Source organism: Scleropages formosus, chromosome 19 (assembly GCF_900964775.1).
Source record: "Scleropages formosus chromosome 19, fSclFor1.1, whole genome shotgun sequence".
Taxonomy (NCBI): domain Eukaryota; kingdom Metazoa; phylum Chordata; class Actinopteri; order Osteoglossiformes; family Osteoglossidae; genus Scleropages; species Scleropages formosus.
In genome coordinates, this window is record NC_041824.1 from 13,801,539 (window position 1) to 13,823,872 (window position 22,334).

Consider the following 22,334-nt stretch of genomic DNA (forward strand, 5'->3'; position numbering starts at 1 on the left):
TAGGCAGTTTATGGATCACAGCTGAAATACAGACATAATTTTGATCCACCATCCCAAATTTTATTCCAATAAATGATTACAGAAATATGTCACAAACAAAACAAATTAAATGCATTATTCTGACAAACACAACAGGCCACTGTTATTTTTCACCTCCTCACTACAACTCTGTATAATTGCACGTAAACAGACTTTGAATTATAACAACTAAGGGAGGGCAAGAGAGGTAGTGAATACCTTATCTACTCCAATTTTTTGACAGAAAATGCTTCAATTCAGAGGTCCCCAATACTGGTCCGTGTACGCAGTTGTACCGCATTAAATAAGCATTCAGGTAGCACTGGAGTCCCCAAAACAGCTCAATCAGTCTTCTTTTCATCACTGAGCCTGTAAGCTGAAGCACTTGTGTGCAGTTAAAACTTACTAGTAAATACAATGTATGCAACAGACCACCTGGACCAGGGTGTGGGACCCCAGATACAGAATAAAGACATGGCAGCATTAAGCTGGACACCAAAAGCCACACAAGCCTAAGGGCAACTATTCCTTAACCTCAGGTGACGCAGAGCAGAAAAGCATTGATAAAGTATAGCTCACAACAAGGAAAACTGATTCAAGAAAGACTACACTAAGGTACAGTTGGTTTAGTACTTAGAAAGGTTGTCAGGAAAAGACATTTCAAATCCTGTGGGAGCGGTGCCATTATGTACATTGTCTGAAGTCAACGACCAAATTTCGGACTAAAACGTGCTGTGAATGAGGACTGAGCAAAGCCTGGGAGCTCCTCTCACAGCACTGTGGAGATCAGTGTCCAGAGTGAGTCTGGTTCTCTTACGTCCGTCAGCACTTCCTTTCCGGGTCATTCCGACCTTCCAGTTTAGTCTGGCTACATTTTAGCAACTTCATCTACAAAGCATCCGCCACAGACGCCTTCTTAGAAAAGAAGCACAGAGAGCAAAACACGATGCAGATGCGGTCTTCAGGGGCACCAGGTTCAGAGAACCAGGAGACAATGATGATTTAACCTTAAATCCCGCTGAGGATTTGATCCAACCCCATAAAGCGCAATGAAGAAACAAGTCCCTGTGTGTGGCACACATTTAAAACTATATGGCAAGTTAAATTAAAGATCAACATTCACAACTGGTTAATACAAAGCCCCTGTCTGCCCATTCCACACCATTGCAGCAAGGAGCCACATGAAATGTGAACTCCAAAACGGCTGGTGAGCAGCGGAAACGAGAGCAGGTTTAAAGGCTGTATGACGCTCATGAGCAAGATTAGCTCTATGAAGAGGCCTGCACGGTTGGAGGGGCAATCCGCCACAAAGCCGACCAGCCCTCCTACTGATGTGATGGGAAACAGACGGAACGGCAGTGGTCAAAGAGCCTCAGAAACCTGTGGCATCCATGAGTGCGACTGCGTGGAAGCACAGAGCCAGGAGGCCCGTGCCCAGCAAGTCCCCGAGAGCTGTCAGGTATGGGATGGAGAAGTTGTCAGGGTCCAGTCCTCGCCGCCACATCAGGCGCACAATCAGATCCGCCACGTACAGCAGGATGCCGACCTGGACACACAGTGAGAGCCCATGTCACTGTTACTGTGGTCACAAACAGAGAAAACAGGACACAAGGTTTGAAAGTTATATAAAGTCAAGAGAATGATGCTCCTGGAAAGAGACCTACTGTGCTGTTCTGTACTGTACAGAACCTGGCCCCCTCAGACAGAATGAGCGCGTGCTGGTGCCAAACCACACATGATCCCTGCTGTCACTGAACCAAGAGTCACACTGCTGATTAAGTGTATCAGCTGAATTAAAAAAAAAAAAAAAAAAAAAGTTGTTTCTCCAGCTGAATAAACTAAGTTCATGGATTGCTTCATCGAAAATATTTAAATTCTTGTAAGTTGAGAACTCATGAGTGACCCTAACATCACTGTCATGTCAAATGTGAACACAGCTGTTCCTCATGTAACAGGGTTAATTTTCTCTGTGAAATCACCCGTTTGGAAAATTCCCTCTGTGTCAGGGGTAGAATTACCATTATTTTTATGGCAGAAAAAAAATTACTGGTTCCTGGATGATAGCTCATCTAAAATTAAATACAAGGTATTTTTATCCATGACAAATATATTTTACTTTATATATAAAAAAATGTATATGTGTGCCTTGCCTTTTAAAGATATTCATTCATTCATTATGATTAACTGCTTGTTCAATTCAGGGTCACACAGCTCCAGAGTCTATCTGGGAAAACTAGGGTTCCACTAAGGTTCACCCCAGACAGACCCTATAATTGTTTTGCTAACACTTTATGTTGTACAGAAAAAGTTCACAAGAGCTCTGACTACTATGTCTTTCACTAACGGACACTGCGCTATGAGAGCTGCATGACTAACAAAGGTTTGATTCCCGTTCCTGCTAAAGTACCCTTGATCAAGGTACTTACCCTGAACTGCTCCAGTAAAATTACCCTGCTGTCTGAATGTGTTAGTCACTGTAAGTAGCTTAACATTGTAAGTCACTTTAGAGAAAAGTGTCAGCAGAATTAATTAATGATTGATAATGGTAATGAATCTACTATTCCAGTTGTGATGTTAGATTTTACCTGAATCAAGGGTTGAATCAACTGGCCTACATGTGACAGGAAGTAGGAAGCAGTTTTTTGTCACATGGGGAACCTGTTACCTGTGGACTGAGTACACTACTATACATGTTACTGGGACAGAACCATGATAACCTAAAGACTTCGCTCTCCATTTACAAACTTAAAATCCACATATCATTATTAATAATCACCGTAGCATTTTTTTTAATCCTGACCCAACGCCCCCCAGCCAACTGTGGCCAGATCTAAAAAGAGTGTACCCCCTCTGCTCACCACACTCGTAGCCCCTCTACACACCTGGAGCAGAGCAGCACACAGGTAGCAGGAGATGAAGGTCAGGTTGATGTCTATGTGACCACCCTGTAGAAAGTGGATGGCATAGAGGAACAGCAGGTGGCCCGGGACCACCAGTAGGAACAGCACCCTGGCCGACTTGGAGTTGACACCTGAGAAATGTGCAGAGGAGGGGCCAGCATCAGCCTATGACAATTCTCAGGCAGTTCCTCTCTGAAGGATAGTTGAGCAGTTTGAAGTGCAACACTTTCGTGGTTACCTGCTGTGAAGAAGGTCACGCAGGGGTTAGGCCAATGCTGCCTCATCTTATAGGGCAGCACCCCTGGCATGCTCCAGAAGTGCAGGTACGTGGAGATGCGGCTAGCCTGGATCGCCACCAGATTCCCCCCCACGCCTGGGAGGAGCCAAGAAAAAGGAAGAACAGTAGGACATCGCTCACAACACATGACATTTTAATCGCATTCACAAATACACTAGTTTAGTCCGGTATTCACTCATTCATGCTGTGTAACCAAAAAGGTAGCAACACCTGACGTCTCCAGAATCGAAAAGGAAGGGAATTGGTTTCCTCTAGAGGAATAAGGAATAAACCATGTGTTCCATATTTTTGGCTCTCTGGAAGACTCTGAGGTGACTGAAGCGATGCAGAGACCTGCTTCTGCTAAAAGTTTGAGTGCACAGATGTGCAGAGCAAATATTAAAACTGTACAGGTTGATATGAAAAACCAAACACGACAAACTGGATGTACACTGTGTTGGAGTACTTACTTTATTTTTACCATTTACTCTTATTTAATCTAATTGACCTACTACACACTCTTCACCATATTATTCCTTTGCCTCTTATATTCTTTCCATTCTTATGTACATCACTGTCAAATGCACATTAGAATACGAAGCACCGCTGAGCTGTGGTTTGATGCTGGAGGACCTTGCATGGTTGTTGTTTTGACAAGTAAACTTCAGGCTGCATTAAATGATGGAAGAGAGACATGCAGGAAACACACAGGCACATTAACATAAGCATGGCTGTACGATCCTCACATGTGTGTGTTAATCAGTGATGGATAACACCTGGTGAAAGTCTTCAGAACAGTAATAAAACCCCTTTTTCACCATTTATTGTGCCTCATCATTGAGATGCCAAAGAACCTCAGATTTTGTGAAAAAAGATTAATTCCAAAAATTCATAATCTTTCTTAGGAGCAAAAGATGGAATGAATGCCTTGGCCTAACTTGTGCACCCTGATGTAAGAGTGGTGCAGCTAGACCAGTGAGTCAGGCACTCCCGCCGGCCCCCCCGGTTCCTCCCCCGAAAGGCTGGCAAGCTGGACAGGAAGCGAAGCAAGGGGTCGCAGAGATTTCGAAATCCGAACCAGGAGGCACGCTCAACATTCAAGGCACGCAGCCCCTAGTGACAAATCCCATCACTTCTTTCTTTTTGGAGCTGTCGCTGTGCGATGCCCCGACTCGCTCTCATTGTCTGCTCCTGCTCTGCTGGCCTAAGGAGTCTGTGCCAACGCAGACAAGGTGCTTCAGCCAGAGTAATGCGTAACAACACAACCCCCGCTTTGTACAGCACACACCTGTTTACTTGTGGCACCTCACATAAACCTTCACAAACATCTACGCTCTACTGCAGCGTTGCTGGAGGTCTGTCACCCCTATTGCGAATGCATGGTTCGTCCGCACTTCCTTCCAGCACTCTGCGGAGAGACCGCCAAGCATATGAAATAACATCTTGCTCCAGTAAAATTCAAATATGAGCAGAGCGGAACATGTTCTCATCTTCCTCCATTCCCTCAAATCCGTGACCTTAATAGACATCAGAAAAACTCGCATTGATTCCAGCGAGAATGACGGCTAACAAAATCAAACAGAGCTGCGCTGACCGGCTTCGTTTGAAACGCATCTGACTCAAATTAAAATAGCGGAGCATCTGGACGCCAACAAAAACAACTGTTTACCGCGGTCAACCCTTGAGCGAGCCGATGAAGGGAGAGAATGTGGCTTTTCCCAGAAATATTATGTGGTTTTCTCTGTTAACACTTTGACAGATGTGTGCTCTGTAATACATGGGTCAAAGTCACAGGGCCTTTAAAGCCTTAATCAACACAAAAATCCATAAATACAGAAGCTGAAGTTTATTTTAGAAATTAATTTTATTTGCCCCCAGTTGGTCTCTTAATTGGATCACAATGTGAAAACAACTACATGCAAGGTAGTACAGCAGAAGTCAGTGGTATTAGTCAGGAGGCTCACAGCACTGATATTTAACTCTTGTTTTTATTATTATTGTTACTATTGAAAATACAGAGAAAAAGGTACTTTTTTGGTTATGTGATTTTTTTTTTTTATTTTCCTCTCCTCAGTTGCCAGTTGACATTTCCTAATAATCATAACTACAACTGCTGTTACTTGATATCTTTCCCTGGAACTTTATTCGGCACTCTGTGTCACCTTAGTGAATAAACTAAATTGAATTATTATTACATTTACATTAATTCATTTAGCCAATGCTTTCTTCAAAGTGACTTACAATGTCAGACTTCTTACAGTGATTTAGCTATCTATGCAGCTTTTAAAAAAATACATTATTTAATAGGATGAAGGTTTTGTCCAAAATGATGTAGAATGGGTGAGAAGCACAGGTGTGATCACAGTTCAGTCTGTGTGGAGTTTGCACGTTCTCCCCGCATTAGCATTGGAAAACTCTAAAGAGAGGATTCGACATCAGAATGAACAATGGATACTTGGTGAAGGACATACCAGTTTCCTACTGTCAGAGTAAGAGGCCACGTCCACCTACCGTTGATGACAGGGGTGAAGACAGCCATGCCCTCGAACTTTGGGTTGCTCACTGTCTTGTCCAGAATCAGGCCACCAATGCTGGGGACAGAGGATCATTCGTTACGTAAGTGGTTCACGCACTCACAGCCAAAGGTCACGCTCATTGGCATGTCATTGTGGCAGCAGACAAGACTGTCAACAACTCTTGCCTTACTCAATATGACATGATTACAGCAGAGCCAGCGTCTTATGGATCCGTTGTCCCCTTAAGCAAGGCTCAGCACCCCGAGATGTTATTACAGAACCTTTACCACAGAAAAACTCTTTCATAATGTGAGCTCGTGTAAGACTCAGAGCAGATGCTTTCATGAGACCAAAGTTTCACACCCGACTTGTCTACGCTAAAATTCAAACCCAAGACAGTCCTATCAGACAACACTGGACTGGAACAAGGCTAGAGTAAATAAATAAAACTGACTCAGCCATTTGTAAATCTGGACTGGGCGCAGACTCAACACCACGTCAAAGTACAATAACTGACTAGTGTCCAATGAGCACAGCTTTTATCTATCAAGAAGCAACATACACAACATGAATATTTCAACACACATGTATTTGCCATCTTGCTATAGTAGAGCAGTCATTCCACGGACAGAATTTTATTGGATAGAAACAACACTCCTCCAGAGTAAAAAAACACATCAAAAAGAGGCATGAAGAACACATGGCACAGTGTGAACTACAGTGTTCTACACTGCCCACTATGGTACACGATGATGTGTTTGTCTGAGATCCACAGTCTTCTTTAAGGCACGCTAGTCGCTCCGAGGAATATTGTTGTTCCTGTAATTGTGTTTTGTGTTGTACTGCTCTTTATGGCTGTGCTAGAAAAAAGGTAACAAGTATTGCTGTAATAACAATGTAAATAATCTCATCTCCCCTGCCAATGCCCTTGAGGTGTTTCCCTTGAAAAAATACAATAAAAGTTACCCAGCTATATAAACAGGTAAAGCATTTGTAAGGCAATTTGTGAGAGGTGGAAGTTAAAGGAATACATAAAAATAAATAAATGAATAAAAAATAATGTGCTGTTCTCTGGTATACACCTGAACCATTAGTTAAAATAATTAATTTGGCTGCAGTGTAACACAATGTTGTCTGCAGGGATATCATGGTGTTGACATGTATTGTGATACAGCATGTTAAAGTAGCAAAGTATATTAAGATAATGTATGGCATATTAAGGTATATTTTGGTATAACATGGTACAATGCTGTACATTAAAGCAATGTGTTGAACAGTACATAGGTTATATGGAATAATTTGCACTTACAGGGGGTTACAGCACAGTTTATCATTGTGTACTGAAATTCAGTGTGCTACAGAGTAGTGTACCACCCTGTGTAGTAATATATCCTCCAAGGACAAAGTTTACTGAGATACAATGTGATGTGCTTTCAAACAGAGCTATGGGCTGATCAAGTGTGAGTGTGCAGAGCCACTCGGGTACCTGCTGATGGACATGGCGATGATAACCGGCTGCCATCCGGACCTCAGCACCTCCCGGATCGGTGGGCTACGGCGGGCGATGACCACCCACAGCGGGATGAGCACCAGGAAGAGTCCACACACCAGAGGGGAAAGGTACCAGATATCTGCAATAAGGGAAACATGGGCACGCATGCAATTATCAACAGAGTTCAGACAATTTTGATGGCTTACAAGTATTCATTTAGCTGACGCTTCTCCCCAAAGCAACTTACAGTGTTAAGTTAATTACAATTATTTACTCGTTTATACAGCTGGGTAATTTTACTGAAGCAATTGAGGGAAAGTATCTTGCTCAAGGGTACTACAGAAACAATGTCTGTCCATCACATTTACTGCCTTGAGGATTTTACATTTCAGACAATCACTTTTGGACCCATATGAAGACACCAAAGGTGATGTGGCAGCAGCACACACACACACACACACACACACACGCACAGCTCCATAATGACCCACTACTATGACCCAGCTCTCTACTGCTCTACAATGGCATGGAAATACTTGAAGTTTTCATTTTTAAACGCTATGTACTGCAACAGCATAGTAAAAACAACCATCTACCAGTTTGGATTCTAAAGCTCTGGGCTCATCCCGACATCTGCTGGCTCAGCCGTCTAACTACCATTCCTACGAAACTGCTAGAGGTCCAAAAACACAAAAACAGAAACATACCAGGACACAGACAGACTTTAAAATAAGCTTTTAAAACTTTCATGTAGTGAAATAATTCAGAAAATAGAAACAATTTACTGTTCTTTCTCTTTGGTTTTCAAATACCTTCAAGTGCTGCCACAACGCCTCCTCCTAATCTTATCTGTTCCTACTGATACCACTACTCCATCATAATTCTAATAAATAAAAGAGATGTAAGAACCATTAAAAATGGTTACCGTTTCTGTGCCGTTACATTAACTGCTACCTGTTTACAACTGTTATGCGTTTTTTTTCCTGGCAGTAGGTGAATATTGGTGTCACACAATAAAACTTCTTATTACAGTTATTCTGTTTGTCCATTATGGTGCAAAACCTAAATTTAGCTCTACAGCAAACTGTCTGACGTGATATGAAAATTATAAGGGATTTACTAAATTCATTTTAAATATCTGATTTATCAAAAATTTTGTGGTACTCACCATGTTAGCACGGTGGTGCAGAGGCCTGCATTGCTGCCTCATAACTGCTGGGCTGTGAGTTTGGCCGTGGGTTTAAGTCCAGCTCTGTGTGCAGTTTGTATGTTCTCTCCGTGCTCACAGTCCAATGACACGCATGTAAGATCATTACAGTAAACCATTTCCACACCATCCCTTACCATGAAAACCAGGTGAGTGGTAACCGTGAGTGGACTTTGACTTAATAGCACTTTTCCCACACTGTATCATGTTAGAATTTCCCAGACTTCCCAGGAAGTGTGTAGAACACAGGAACTGAGTTTCCCATGGCACAGATTCTTCACAGAGACACCCTAACGGCACCAAAAACATTAACCACTTTTACAAACGTTCCAGTACCCAGGAATATTTACAGCCATGTACCCAAGGCACCAAGGCGGTAAAACCAACAGAACAAATTTGAGCCAAGTGAGAACGTACCAATATACTCAAAGAGCGTACTGCTAACCCCAGCCAAGAGCGACAGGGTGATGAGGTCTCCCAGACTGGCAGCAATAGGCGTGGCCACGTTGTCTGGGTTTATGCCCACCTTCCTGGATCCAATTATCACGCCAATCATCACCAGGCCTGCAGGAGGACAGAGGAGAGAAGGTGAGGCTTGAGACCTGTATGGAGGTCCCCGGGTGACTCCAAAGAGCACATAAACACAGATACTGAAGGCTACTGGCTTTGAAGTCATGACGAAGACCCCAGAACTGATGTGATGTCTTATTAAAGAAAACAAACTGAACAGAATTTATCATTCTTCAGCGACATATTCTAAATTCACATAATTAAGAATACACACACACATTTTCTGAACCGCTTGTCCCATACAGGGTCACGGGAAACCGGAGCCTACCCGGCAACACAGGGCGTAAGGCCAGAGGGGGAGGGGACACACCCAGGACGGGACGCCAGTCCATCGCAAGGCACCCCAAGCGGGACTCGAACCCCAGACCCACTGGAGAGCAGGACCCGGTCCAACCCACTGCGCCACCGCGCCCCCTCTAATTAAGAATACAATAAGTGTGAATTATAAAACTTGTAATTATATGCTACACATCCATCATCCAATTTGTTTGCAATTATTTTTCATTTAATTATTTTTCAATAATTTGTTGAAATAGCTGCTAGAAATATACTTGATTATTTTTTAAACGCAGAATTTCCTTGCTAATTACACAGGAATGGAGATTTAAACAAGCACCCACATACATCCAGCTCACCATGCTTACAAACCTGTTTCAAAAGATGAGCAATTATTTTCATTAATTCTTACAACATTCTCTGTTTATGCTCTATTACTCAGAGCCACAAAAACATCAAAGCAGCACACACCGTGGAGAGGAAAATGCTGAAAGCTTACCCAGAGACAGAGCTGCCACAAAAGCAGTGGTCATGCTGCTGGCGCACAGCACAGCCGCCTGGTCGAGTTCCACCCCTCCCCTGGAGACCGCGCCCAGGCCAACGGCAGCCAGGGCAGCCAGGAAACCCACCACCGTGGCCTGGACCTGTGCAAGGATGTCCAAACATGCACTCCTACCTCAAGCTTAAAAGTTTAGGCCCCCATCATTGTCTATTTACTCATCCCGTTTTTCAGTCTACTGATATCTAATTTTTCATTTACCCAGTCTGGGATTATTAATAGCACTTATTAATCAATGTACAATTTCATTTATCTGCTCTGCATCATTCTGTCTAATGCAAGAACCTGAGAGTGCATTTGAAAACTGCCAAATGGCTGAGTGAGACAGACTGTGAGACGCACTGCACAGTAGGAAAAATGTACCCGACGCCATCAGTCACTTTGTGGCACACAATGGTCTTGCCTACGTCCTCTGCTTCACGCCATTGTGCTTCAATTTTCAAAGTATTTAGTAATTTAAATGTCATATATAGCCTTCGTCTTGCTGAAGCAAGTGCACTCACACTATCACACAATGTTTGCTTTAAGAAATCCTCATTTTTTTAAATTTCCGTTATATATTATTGTTCTTCATTCTCAACTTTTTTCTTGACATTAAGCATCATTATAGGTGACTTTGGAGTGAACTCGGGATGGGTTTACAACAAAAAGGAATTCTTTTTCATAAGAAATAAAGGAAAGACACATACACTGGCTGAAAGCGCTTGTCCCGAGTGGGGTCGTGATGAACCGGAGCCCAACCCGGCAACACAGGGCACAAGGCTGAAGGGGGAGGGGGACACACCCAGGATAGGGATAAAGGAAGGAGTAATTTAATTATACAGATTCTCGATATTTGGCCCAATTTCAGGAACCAATTAGGACTAATGGGGGGTAAGTGTACCGCCAATGCCCACTTCTGTGTCCAAGTCTAGTGGCCAGTAAATAACTGCACTTTTACTCAGCTGTAATATCCTTCACTCTACATATGGATCTGTTGTGTCAAGAGTGATTCACAAAAATGACAGAGCCAACTAAACCCTCCTCTCCATCCAGGGGGAAAAGGAAACCCTGCATGAGTATTGTCCATCATGCTGACATTTGCCAGAGATGTAACACACCTGAATGAGAGCCAGATTGCTGCACACCATCGTCCATTGCTGCTTGGGCTCATCCAGCCGGCCAGTGTTGGCCTGAGAGACAGAGAGAGGGCGAGAGGGAAGCCACACAGATTTTACTGTCTGTTCAAGAGCATTAGTGCAGTTACCTGTCGCTGTGAACATAATGGTGGAGCAGCAGAATAAATACAGAATTCACTGGGGAGATACTGCAGCAGATTAACAAGAAACAGACTGTAAAAGATGGATGTGAGGCAGCCTGACACCTGAAGAGAAAAAGCCAGGCTTTTTGTTTAGTCAATGCATTTTAATAGCACTGACAGAAGCTATAATCAGAATGACCCAAGCTCTTCCTGCTCACATTACAGTACATTTTATGCACTTCACTGTCACCAATACATTGTAAACTGGAGTCAGAATGTGACTGTCAGTCATTTCAGTGCTGCTGTGGTTTGAGCACCTATACAGGGTAAAGAAATATATTAAAATAAAGGACAATGAAACAGTACCCGCTAACATACCGTAATAAGAGTAGAAAAACAATAAATGAAAACAGATCTGATGGTTATTAATACTCACTGCTGTGGACAATCGGGAGGCAAGGGTCATCTCCAGGTTGCCTTTGAGGCCCACCAGGGCTGGTACCAGGATGAACACCTCTGTGATCTTCTTAAACACTTCCCAGTGCTGGAAAAAAGCACAACACACTGTGGACACAAGCAAGGGGCCTACTGGCAACATGGAGTGTATTTCGTTGTAAAAGACATTAGATGTGAGAACAGGTACACTATTGTAACATACCATACGGTATTTGCGCTTTTCAAAGATGCATAAGACCTAACTAATGTTCAAATGTGCATGAGTACACATAATGTAAGGAACCATGGAGAATCAGACACTGACCGATCTCAGGAATGCAATATTGCAAGTGAATATATCAACCATAAAAGAGAACACATGATTCATCAAATAAACTAATGCTGACAAAAAGGCAGGGACCACACACGGCAGTTTTCCATGATTTCTGCTTTAGCAGGAGAGAAAGAGAGCAATCAGCGAACCTCTGTGCTGAATGACAGACTCCATGCTGCCTTGTCAAAAGAGGTGCCTGAGACATTTCCCATGGCTAGTCTCTGAAAATAAGTACTGCGGTATGTACACAGATAAGATGGCTGTCGTTGAGTATGGGGGGGCTATATTTAGCAGCTATTAAGCATTAGCCCTGGCTGAACACGTTCACTCTGGGCTGTCACTTTGTGCCCCTGTGAAGGCTGAGAAGGTGAAGAGGGTTATAGGCCCCCCCCTCTTCCCTCCCCCAGGCTGGACATGCTGGCTTCTACCTACAGCTCATCTTCTCTCACCTCACAACACTTCCAGTAGTCGTCCCTGAAGACTCCCGCTTACAAAGTAATGAGAGCCCCCTCCACTGCAGCCCTCCCCACTCGCAGACACACACCTTGAGCCCTTCGATACAAACATACCAATGACAAGGTGACATCTGTTGGACTGATTTGAACAACTTGGGCAAACATGGTAACGTTTAGATATGGTCATTCTTTCCCACTGATACACGTCGTAAAATACAGGTGACCACACCTTTGTTTCCCATTTTGTTTCTATTTATCGTAATTGCAACTACAGAAGACGGGCAGGAACCTCGGAAACACTTGAAACCATTTGCATTTCAAACACTTTTATGTATTTACCAGACACCTTTCTCCACAGCAACTTATAATGCATAACTACTTACACTGATTTACTCATTTACGCAGCTGCGCAATTTTTACTGTATCAACTCAGGCAAGTACCTTGATCAAAAGTGCTACAGCAGAACATGGGATTTGAACCTTGGTCCTTTCAGTGCAAGGTGGGAGCTCTAAGCACTAAACTACCCGCTGCCTACACCAATTTCAAAAGCAAGAAACAAAGCAGATCTTCAGCACAGTGTCATTTACACTTCTAGCTTTAACACATTCCTCGCTTCATCTTAAAGGTCACTTTACACTATTCCTGTGAATTAAAGTTACACTGCAGAGTGTTAGAGGACATTACCGTTGGTGTTTTTGCACAACACACAGAAAAGACATTCTCCTAGAACAAGCCTCCTTGTAATTAAGAATTAACAGCAAGTGCTGTTGCTGTTAAGTCAAAGTACTTATATTAGCTCTGCAAAGTCAAATGAGTATAGCAGTAATGTTTGGAGACAAAGTCACTCTACAGGCAGATGTAGCAGTTACATTAAATACTAATAAAGAATCTAATATTGGCCTACTAGCAAGTAGACACAGACACAATGAGGATCACCCACACACATAGGCCATACTTGCACCATGTCCATAAGGATGCCTGCTACCACTGTGCCCAGTCCGGCCACCAGGTACGGTAGCAGCACCTGGGCGCCGATGAGCCAGGAGCCCTCAGGCACGAAGCCGTTGGCGAAGCGCTTCAGCTTGCAGGTGAAGCCCCGCAGCTTTTGGCCCCGGTAGCACAACTCCAGCTCCAGCTGTGTGACCACCATGGCTGCTTAGCCCATCCCCACCTGGGTGCAGCCTGAAGGGGGCGCTCTACTCCAACCAGCACACCTCCACAAGGCCTCTCTCCCTACTAAACACAAAGGTTACTGAAACATCAACAAACACAAAAGCAGTGAAAGAAGCCTGCAAAGGCTGTGTGGAACTTATAAAGTATCATTTATCCTGGGTATTTGGCGCACTGTGCAGAAGTGGGGAGCAAATGAGTGCGCTGTACCACAAAGTCACCCGTCCTCTGTTAGAGCTGTGACCTCAGACACACAGACGACCACACTCTTGAACCCTCCTGTGGAAGATGGAGAACTTGTGCTTATGGTCCAGTCCTCCTGCTCTGCGCTCACACTGTGGCTCCTGGGTCGGTCCAGAGGAAATCCGTGGTGCTCTGGTTGGATCCTGGCAGGATAACACTGACAGGGATCCACCAGAGTGCTGTCCTTCAGGTCGCAGCTGTGCACATTGGAGGTCTTTCCCGAAGAGTTAGCGGGAGCCCCCAGCTACCACTTGTCTTGCCGTGACTGTCTTTTTCTTTCTAACCCGCGCTTCTTAAGGCAACAGGTGCATTGTGGCCTTGAAACACGCCCCGACTGTGAAGACCGGGATCCTCCTCTCCTTTATGTCCTTTCTTCCTTGTTTCTTGTAAGAGCTCAGTCCACAGGGCAAGTCTCATCACCCTAATGCTTTTTCATGCTGTCTGCTTTCAGTCTCTCTCTTTCTCTCTCCCTCGCTAACCCCCCCTCCCCATTAAGCCCGTTCTGCTCACACTCTCAGTCGCTCACCGTTATCAGCAGGCTTGGCAGAAGCCCCAGAGGGGACCTGGACACATATGTGTGGTGCAGCACAAAACCTGGGGGCTTATTAAGGGACCCTCCTCTGTGATTCACAACCCATCAGCGTGGCAGGCACGCAGACAAGCGGGAAGGTGTTTGTGACTCGGGCCATGATTCAGCACTAAGGCACCTCTGGATGGGGTTCGCTACTGGGTGGTACTCTGTTACTCTGTCACAGGGACCAGTGCTGTGGTAGAAGATGGACACATATACTTTTTGCATACAAAGAGAAGCACTCACAACTATTACCCACACACAATACAGTGTAACATTAAGACATGTGGAGCATTACACACATTATACAGTGTGGAATATAAAAATTCAGGCAAGCATGTAACAACCTCACAACTACAAAAATATTTTGATGTGCACTACACAAAGCACCAGTACACTTGGGAAGCCCATAGATCTTGGCAGAAAAACCACTCATGGAAGCTCATTTCCTGATCAAATTTGTTCACATAATGCCTTGAGAAAAAGGAAAAAAAAAAAAAAAAAACCACTTTCCAGCAAGTGTACTCAAACTTTTGGCTGGTACAGAACAAACAAAAAATGACAGCCTTGTTTTTATAGTGGCCAAAGCAAAAAAAAGCTGTGCTATGGATACTGATGACATACTGTTACGTTCTGATGCAGGTGTTTCTACTAAGGTAATCCTTCTAGAGCTTAGTGCAACCAGTCTGATACAGCACATCATGCTCCTCTCACCTGAGTGCTGGAGTTGAAATGAGTTTGCATCATGTGTAAAGCATAAAAACTGATCGATAGTCCGATAGATTTGCCCAGGAGGGGTGAGCAGCCACTGGCCCTTAGACCCCGAGAGAATTTTTTTTCTCTCTTGCCTTTTGGCTGAGAGTTTTTTGCTCCTTTCCTCTGTGGCCAATAAACTTACTTACAGCTTTAATAATGCAACGCAACTACATTTTTAAACGATTTTTGCATTGATTATGGTTAGTAAAAATTTACTGATTACAAAAATACCACTAGCTCTTCTAGAGTGTCAGTTTTAGTTTGGTATTTTTTCAGCCATTCGAAGATTCTAGAAGGCACCAGAACATTCTAGAAAGTACCAAAACATTCTACAAATCATCAGGTCCTAAAAAGTACCGGAATATTCAGGCTTGGAACCCAGAGCTAAAATTTGGCAAAATTTGCTAATTTTAAGAATGTGGAATATTTTCTAAAAACTGATATACAGTACTAACACCAAAAATATGTTCTAAAAAAACTGAATGGAAAACGCATGATTACATTTCTGTTACATTGTGTAATTGCACGGCTATTGTAGTAATTTAATGTATAACCAACTATCTGTCATATGTCGTTGTTGAGCGTTCGGTGTCACTGTGTGAGAAGAGCACTTATTTACTTTACTTTTTTACTTAATAAAGTGAACTGAATCGCTAGCAGCTGTTCCTCAAAGTTAGTGTTGTTGCTCATCAGGGTTTGTTGCTGGAAACAGTACTGTTCCCTCTTTTTATGCCACTATCAGGGCAGCTAATAAAGGAATAAAATTATTTTCACTCATCTGCTGCTGAAAAATACATATATTTATCAATACTAGCAAATTATGGTCCCAGTTTTTTCCTGTGGTAAAAATTGAAAAATAAAATCTTTTAAAATATAAGTTACAGAAGTTTTAGTGTGTCGACAAAATAACAAAGATAAGTTCTTTACATGCAGGTCGTAGCGGTCTGAAGCCTATCCAGGAATCACTGGGCGCAAGGCTGGGGGATACACCCTGGACAGGACACCAGTCCATTGCAGGGCAGCCAGACTCTCAGTCACCCATCCACACACTACGGGCAATTTCGTATCAGCAGTTCACCTCAACTGTATGTGTTTGGACTGCGGGAGGAAACTACAGAGCACACAAAGGAAACCCACAGAGACACAGAGCTCATCAGATGAGATGAAGAGTTTATCCAATGTTATTATTGTGGACATGGCACTCTCTTCTATCGCAGGACATTGGATTACCTGTAGGACCTAGAATCAAAGAATCAGAGGGAGGAAGCAAATCCTCCAGTTACAGAGCCCCAAACTGTGCAACATACTACTGTAAGGGACACCTCTTCCATCAGAACATTTAAATCTGGACTTGATATTTCTTCAGAATACTCTGCTGTCCATATTGGGATCTGTCCTGTCTGCTGTGAGCTGTCTCTCTTCCCCCTGACTGTGGCTAGTGCTCGCAGTCCCAGGGTCAACGCTGTACTGGGACCTGCAAGCCCTCACTATTTGCACTTCTTCGCCACTTGCTGACCAGACAGCAGGAGTCCAGAAAGCCATCTATCTGCATCAGAAAGTGCCCAAAAACATGAATATTTCACGAATTGTCTATTGTAAGCATTACCGCAATTACCTCTGGCTAACAAAAGCAACTCCATCTGAAATCTCAAAAACCATTCCATCAATACGTGATACAACTACTTGACAACAACGATAACGCATCACCGAAAACCTGGCCACAAGCTGAGTGGCAAAAGAAATGGAGAAAGACTGGCAACTCATGGCGACACAGATTTATCCCAGTGCCATCCTCTGAACCGCCTGGAAGCCAGCTACACTGACACTGCTGGGAGTGTTTAAACTGATTATGCACCGGGCAAAGCCGATTCAGGGTACACATGAACAAAATGGGACTAGCAGACAGCCCTGGATGGCCATGCAGAGAGTAGCAACAAACTGCAAAACATTTGCTGGATCACTGCTCCACGTACACGCCCACACCACTAGATATGACAAACGTCGACAATACAGATGTTAAACTTTGGCTACATGAAGCCAATTTTACATCTTAAAAATTGCGCTATGCCATTAAAAATCTCTTTTTTGATCATATGATAACAGCTTATTAAAAATGGTCAATCTAATGGAAATAATGAAGCTGCCACACTACCATGCACAGCTACACAAGGCCACAGGACATGGCCACTGCGTCATGCCTTGACACCGCCAACAGGAACACAGTAACAGGAAACTTGCTGGCAATGATACATGACACCAGCCTCTATCAGCCAGGGGACCAGTGAGATCCTCACTCCCCTCCCTTCCCAAGATAAGACAAACGTCAGGACAGCGAAATACAGAAGGCAGTGCCCTGACAGGCTGTGGACTTAGCCTAAGGTCTTAATAACCTCCATGCAGTCTGCTCCCTTAAAAAAAGTGAACAGAATGGAGGCTTTATTAAAAAAAAATTTCAATGTGCTTTTAAAATGCCATGCGCATCCATTTCGAAGATGGTGGAGCCAGCTGGTTACATCTTAAGTCATCAGCTAAATGTATTTTTAGTAGGCCTCTGCAGGTCACCTATATTAGTAAATCCTCACACAGATGGAACAGAGACCGATGCCTATGAACACTACATAAAGATATTTAAATGGGCAAAGTGGGTAATTCCTGACCAAAAAAAGATATTTAAGATATTAAACCACATGCCCATTAATCTTACCCTTTCAAGCCATCTATTTTACCTTTAAAACACTGTAATGAATTACTGTCACCAGAAGAATTAGACACTGCAATATAGGTTTGGGACACGCTGAAAAAGTAGCACTATAAAAAAAAAAATTTAAAAAAAAAACTGGTCACACGTCAAATTGAAAAGTCTTCAAGTTCCTCTCTGCAGCTCGAAAGGCAATAAAACGATCAACGCAAAACAAAAGGAGGAATGTTCTGTCTTTCTGCAGAAATCTGAGACAAAATGCAAAAGAAAAAATAAAACATTTTATCAACTTGTCAGTATAGATGGAAGACTAATGTGTAAAGACGAAAGGAAGAGTGCCCAGCACCAATAGAGCCACTCACTCTGACCAAGAGCATATGGTGTCAGAAGAACATCTCCTAGTGGCCCTCCAATCTCAAGTAAAGTAACAAGTTAACAATGATGAACAACAATCACACCCAAGGATTCTCTTACCACTGCTGGACTGATGAACCCCACCTCTTCCTCTCTTTCCCTCTGGAGCTACAGACATTTCCCCACGAATCGCCTCCTGCCTCTTGGACATCTCTGCCTAGATGTCTGATCACCACCTACAACTGAACCTCACCAAAAGAGATCCTCCAGCTCCCAGCTCATCCGCTCTCCTGTCAAGAACTCTGTCAAACTGGATAACTCGCTCATTTCACCTACTTAACTGGCTAAGAGCCTGGGAGTAAACGATCAACTCAAGTCTGTCCTTCTGTTAACATATCGAAGCTACAACCAGGCCCTGCTGATACATCCGGCATAAAACCCACAGGATCCTCCCTGCCAATATCAAATTCAAAACTGGCTACAGCCTACATAACCATCAACAGGTCCTCTCTCCATTGTCCTCCACCTCTTGGAGAGAACTGCTTGGTATCACATACATAAGAGGTCCAAAATCAAAAGAACAAAGGTTTTCGGTTCTCTCAGAACTACTCAATCTCTCTGAACATTCAAGCAGGGTCTCAAAACTCACCTCTTTCGGACTCGCTTCTCCCCCCACGCTCTCCTATGTGCTCCAAAAACTGTGTGTACTATGTAATGGTTTTTTTAAAAAAATATATGCAGCTACTAGTGTAAAGTATACTGGTTTACGTGGTGGTATGTGACAAACTGACTGTACTCAAGAATCAGTGTCTGCATCCAAATCTCTCCTTCAGCTGGGTGTGGTGCATTTTTTGTACTGTTCTCAGAGATGTATGTTGCTTTGGAGAAAAGCATCTGCTAAATGAATAAATGTAAATAATGTAAATATAACACAACGCTACTGATCAGACAGAAGCGCCATGGCAACATACAACTAGAGGGGAAGCTCGATTCTTTGCCCTAACCTGCACACTGTCCAGGACCATGCCTGCCATCACCATGCCCATCCCAGCCAGCAGGTAGGGGAAGAGCACTTGGAGACAGATGGCTATAGAGGACTCCTCGTCGACTTTGGCCACAGCCGTTCTGGCCTTCTCTTCCGCCATCTTCTTTTGGGATGCAGCTGGAGGCGGCTGGGGGCACAGCGGCACATCCTGGCCATCCAGACTGGCGCTACCGCTTTGCCGACCCTTTCCCTTCGACCTGGACTTTTTAGACCGTCCTCCTCCCTTCCGCTGGCGCACCTCTTCTCCCGGCATGCTAGCTGCAGAACGCCTCTTCTGTGGCCACGGTAAAGATAACACGGAAAACAGAAAAACAGACACACCGTTAGAGCAACATGGGCAACCACAGAACCCACATGGAAGAAAAATATACGTCCAAACATATCCCCGTTTCTGAATTCATACAATTATTTGACAAATAAATGGATAATATGTCAAAAAATACTTGGAGAGAAAGACAAACACAGTGCCGATTATTCTGGGAACAGTTTTTGGTGCAAACCGACTTCAACATCAAAATCATTGACTCTGACCGCATCGCAAACTGGCCAAGCAAAACTGCTGCAAGTTAGTATTTAGTAATGCGTCATTTCAAAAGTATATGTCACATAATCAGTTTCTAAAACGTGGACTTTAATAAACCAGAGAAACGCGGTTGTAGATATTTAGTGTACAAAGAAGGGTGCGTGACACAAACGCTTAGTTCGGCCCAGTGTTTATGTCAGTCTTCTATGAAAATGTGTTTGCAATTTTTGACACTTTGAAATTTTTGGGTCACGTTCAAATATTTCAATATTTTTCTCTTCCAAAAGTTATTCAACATGTTCTTCATGGTCCATTTGACCCAAACCCAAGGTAAATATGATTATAAAAGGTATTGCTGAATAGTAATAGTTGTAAAACAACTTCTAGCCCAGTGCTGCCTTGTGTCCTCTGCGCACTCTGCCACCAGACTGTGAACAACATCCTAAGTATAATTTTCATAGGAAAATTCACGCATTTTTTTAAATTTTATTTTAAGTATGTATAGTTTGGATGCCAGCTAATAACGATGCTTAGCGCCAGACCTGTGGAAACTGGCGACACACAGTCCGCTTCAGCAACATTTCTGACGTGAACAACCGAGCTGCTGTTCATTTTAAAGACGCACTTTTTAATGCATGCTTTGGATCAAAACTACACTGATTTTAAACTACGAGACTGCTTTTGCGGTTGATTAATATTTCACCTGTTCATCATGGTACGATATGGTTTAAAATAGTAATAATAATACTTTATCGTGGTCAAGCGCGCGCCTTTCTGCGGCTTTCTCGGCCACGCCCCCTTCTAGGGCTTCAACGTGGAGCCGGGTGGTTCCACGTCCACGTCGTCGCGCACGAGCTTTATCATAGTCTATGTTAATCTGTGCATAATTTGGTCGTAAGGTTTCATTACGTCTTAAAACCAGCACCAGGTTTTCCACTTATGTCTTATCTATCGGGTCTCACTGCGATGTTCCTCCTGATAGCTGTTCCACTACGAGGTACGTTATGAAATGAGTTTATTCATTAGTAGTTACGTGAGTAGTACTAAATTCATGAGGCACCTCCAGAGAAATGCTCAAAATGATGGTGAGTGATTTATACAGTGGAAGCTGGGGTGTGTCCTCATGATTGGCTGCTCACGGGCGCATCTTCACATACAGTTCAGCCACTTCCGTTTATCCAGAACCCAAGGCTTGTAACGGGAAACGACGACGGAGTGAACGCGTGAACGGCGCTACGCGTTTGCGGCTCGGCGCATGCAAAATGGAAGCCGCGCAGCGCGAGGATGGCATGTGGGCGCGCGCGCGCCCGCGCAGAGGTGGCGGCTCCTCCGCCTTTACCTCCTCTGCGAGCCACTTCGCGCGGTCCTGAGAGTCCGGGGCTCCTGCAGCCTCTGTTCTCAGTCAACTAGCGGGCGGACATGGCGAACGGCCCCTGTTCCCATCACCCACGGAGACCCGTGTACGCGCTCCCCGCCGTCCACTGCAGCGTCGCGGCCGCTTCCGACACCCGGGAACATCTAGATAGAGGCGTCTGGAAAAGCAGACGCTACGAGCCCACAAACGCGCGCACGGGAGCTGAGCGAGCGCAAGGCGCGGCCATTACAGCGGCTCGTCAGGTCGGCAGAGGCGTGTCGTTGGTGTCCAGGAAGCGTCCCGCGCTCCTATTGGTCCGTCGGCTTAGCGCGAGCGCGCCGGGGTCCGTCTCACTACCGAGAGTGTTTGTAACGACGCGGCTAACTCGTTAGCAGTAGCTCGTCGGAGACGTTAAAATACATTACAACGAATAATAAATTAACTGAAGAGCATTCCGAAACATTATTATAGATGCTATATAAAAACCCCATCTCTTAGTGCATGTTAATGTGTACATAATATTTATGTTCAGAAACTAAACGATAATGATTTTTTTTTTTTTCATTAACAGGATAAACCTTTACTTTAGCTACTCGTGAAATTATACATTCGTTGGTTTATCATCTGGTGCAATGTAACAAATTGTTTTAGAATCACTCGTCTGCATCCAAGTCTTATTTCTGTGATGTAATGAACTCATACTATTTTTCTGGAGCACGTTGCTTTGGAGAAAAACGTCATCTGCTAAATGAATAAATTTAAATGTAAAACTATTATACAAAATATCTTTTAAGAAAGGCCAGAAAAGAGCAGTGTACTTACATCAAAAGTACCGATAATTACTGTGCAAGCCTAGCACAGGTAAAGGTAACTAAGGGCCAGTAGGTGGTACAGTGTGTTTAGGGCTCTTCTACCATACTTATCCTGAACTAATACAATAAGAATTACCGTACTGTATAAAAAGGTCATTAACTCTAAGGTTAATGAACTGAGGTGCACATGGCCCACACCCTGACACAATGCACCACACCATGTGCACCTGGTAACCTGTCTTGGTTACAACTAACATAAAAAACACAACAAAACAACACTTGACAGTGTGTTACCATGACTACCCTGTTTAAGCCTCTTCTGTCCTCAGCATGGAGACATTTAGATCCTAGGTGGAGCAAGGAATAGAGAAGGACTGGGGACTCCAGTTATAGAGATCAGGCCTTAATCTACAATCCTGAACCCCCACTTCTCGAAACCTTGCTCAGCCTAAAATAAGGTTACAGTCAAAACTAAGATGTTGGAGCCTGTGTCTTGTCTCAAAGAAGCAGTAAAGTTGTCATGCTAAC

The 22,334-nt window shown here is 43.7% G+C and overlaps 1 protein-coding gene across 3 annotated transcripts; it reads right to left on the reverse strand.

Moving 5' to 3' along the window:
- Positions 1–38: 38 nt before the first annotated feature.
- On the reverse strand, positions 39–22,011 carry LOC108939414 (solute carrier family 41 member 1). 3 transcript variants are annotated; one of them, XM_018760742.2, is made up of 11 exons: positions 21,817–22,011; positions 19,077–19,391; positions 11,492–11,599; positions 10,916–10,987; positions 9,756–9,900; positions 8,828–8,974; positions 7,198–7,342; positions 5,707–5,786; positions 3,157–3,291; positions 2,901–3,049; positions 39–1,564 (listed from the first exon to the last, which is right to left on the reverse strand). In XM_018760742.2, the coding sequence occupies exons 2-11, from the start codon at positions 19,368–19,370 to the stop codon at positions 1,391–1,393; spliced, it is 1,449 nt and encodes a 482-aa protein (XP_018616258.1). In that variant the 5' UTR covers positions 19,371–19,391; positions 21,817–22,011; the 3' UTR covers positions 39–1,390. The 3 variants fall into 3 exon arrangements, with proteins under 3 accessions (XP_018616258.1, XP_029102158.1, XP_018616259.1); XM_029246325.1 differs by lacking the exon at positions 21,817–22,011 and adding an exon at positions 20,980–21,262; XM_018760743.2 differs by lacking the exons at positions 19,077–19,391; positions 21,817–22,011 and adding an exon at positions 13,236–14,679.
- Positions 22,012–22,334: the final 323 nt, after the last annotated feature.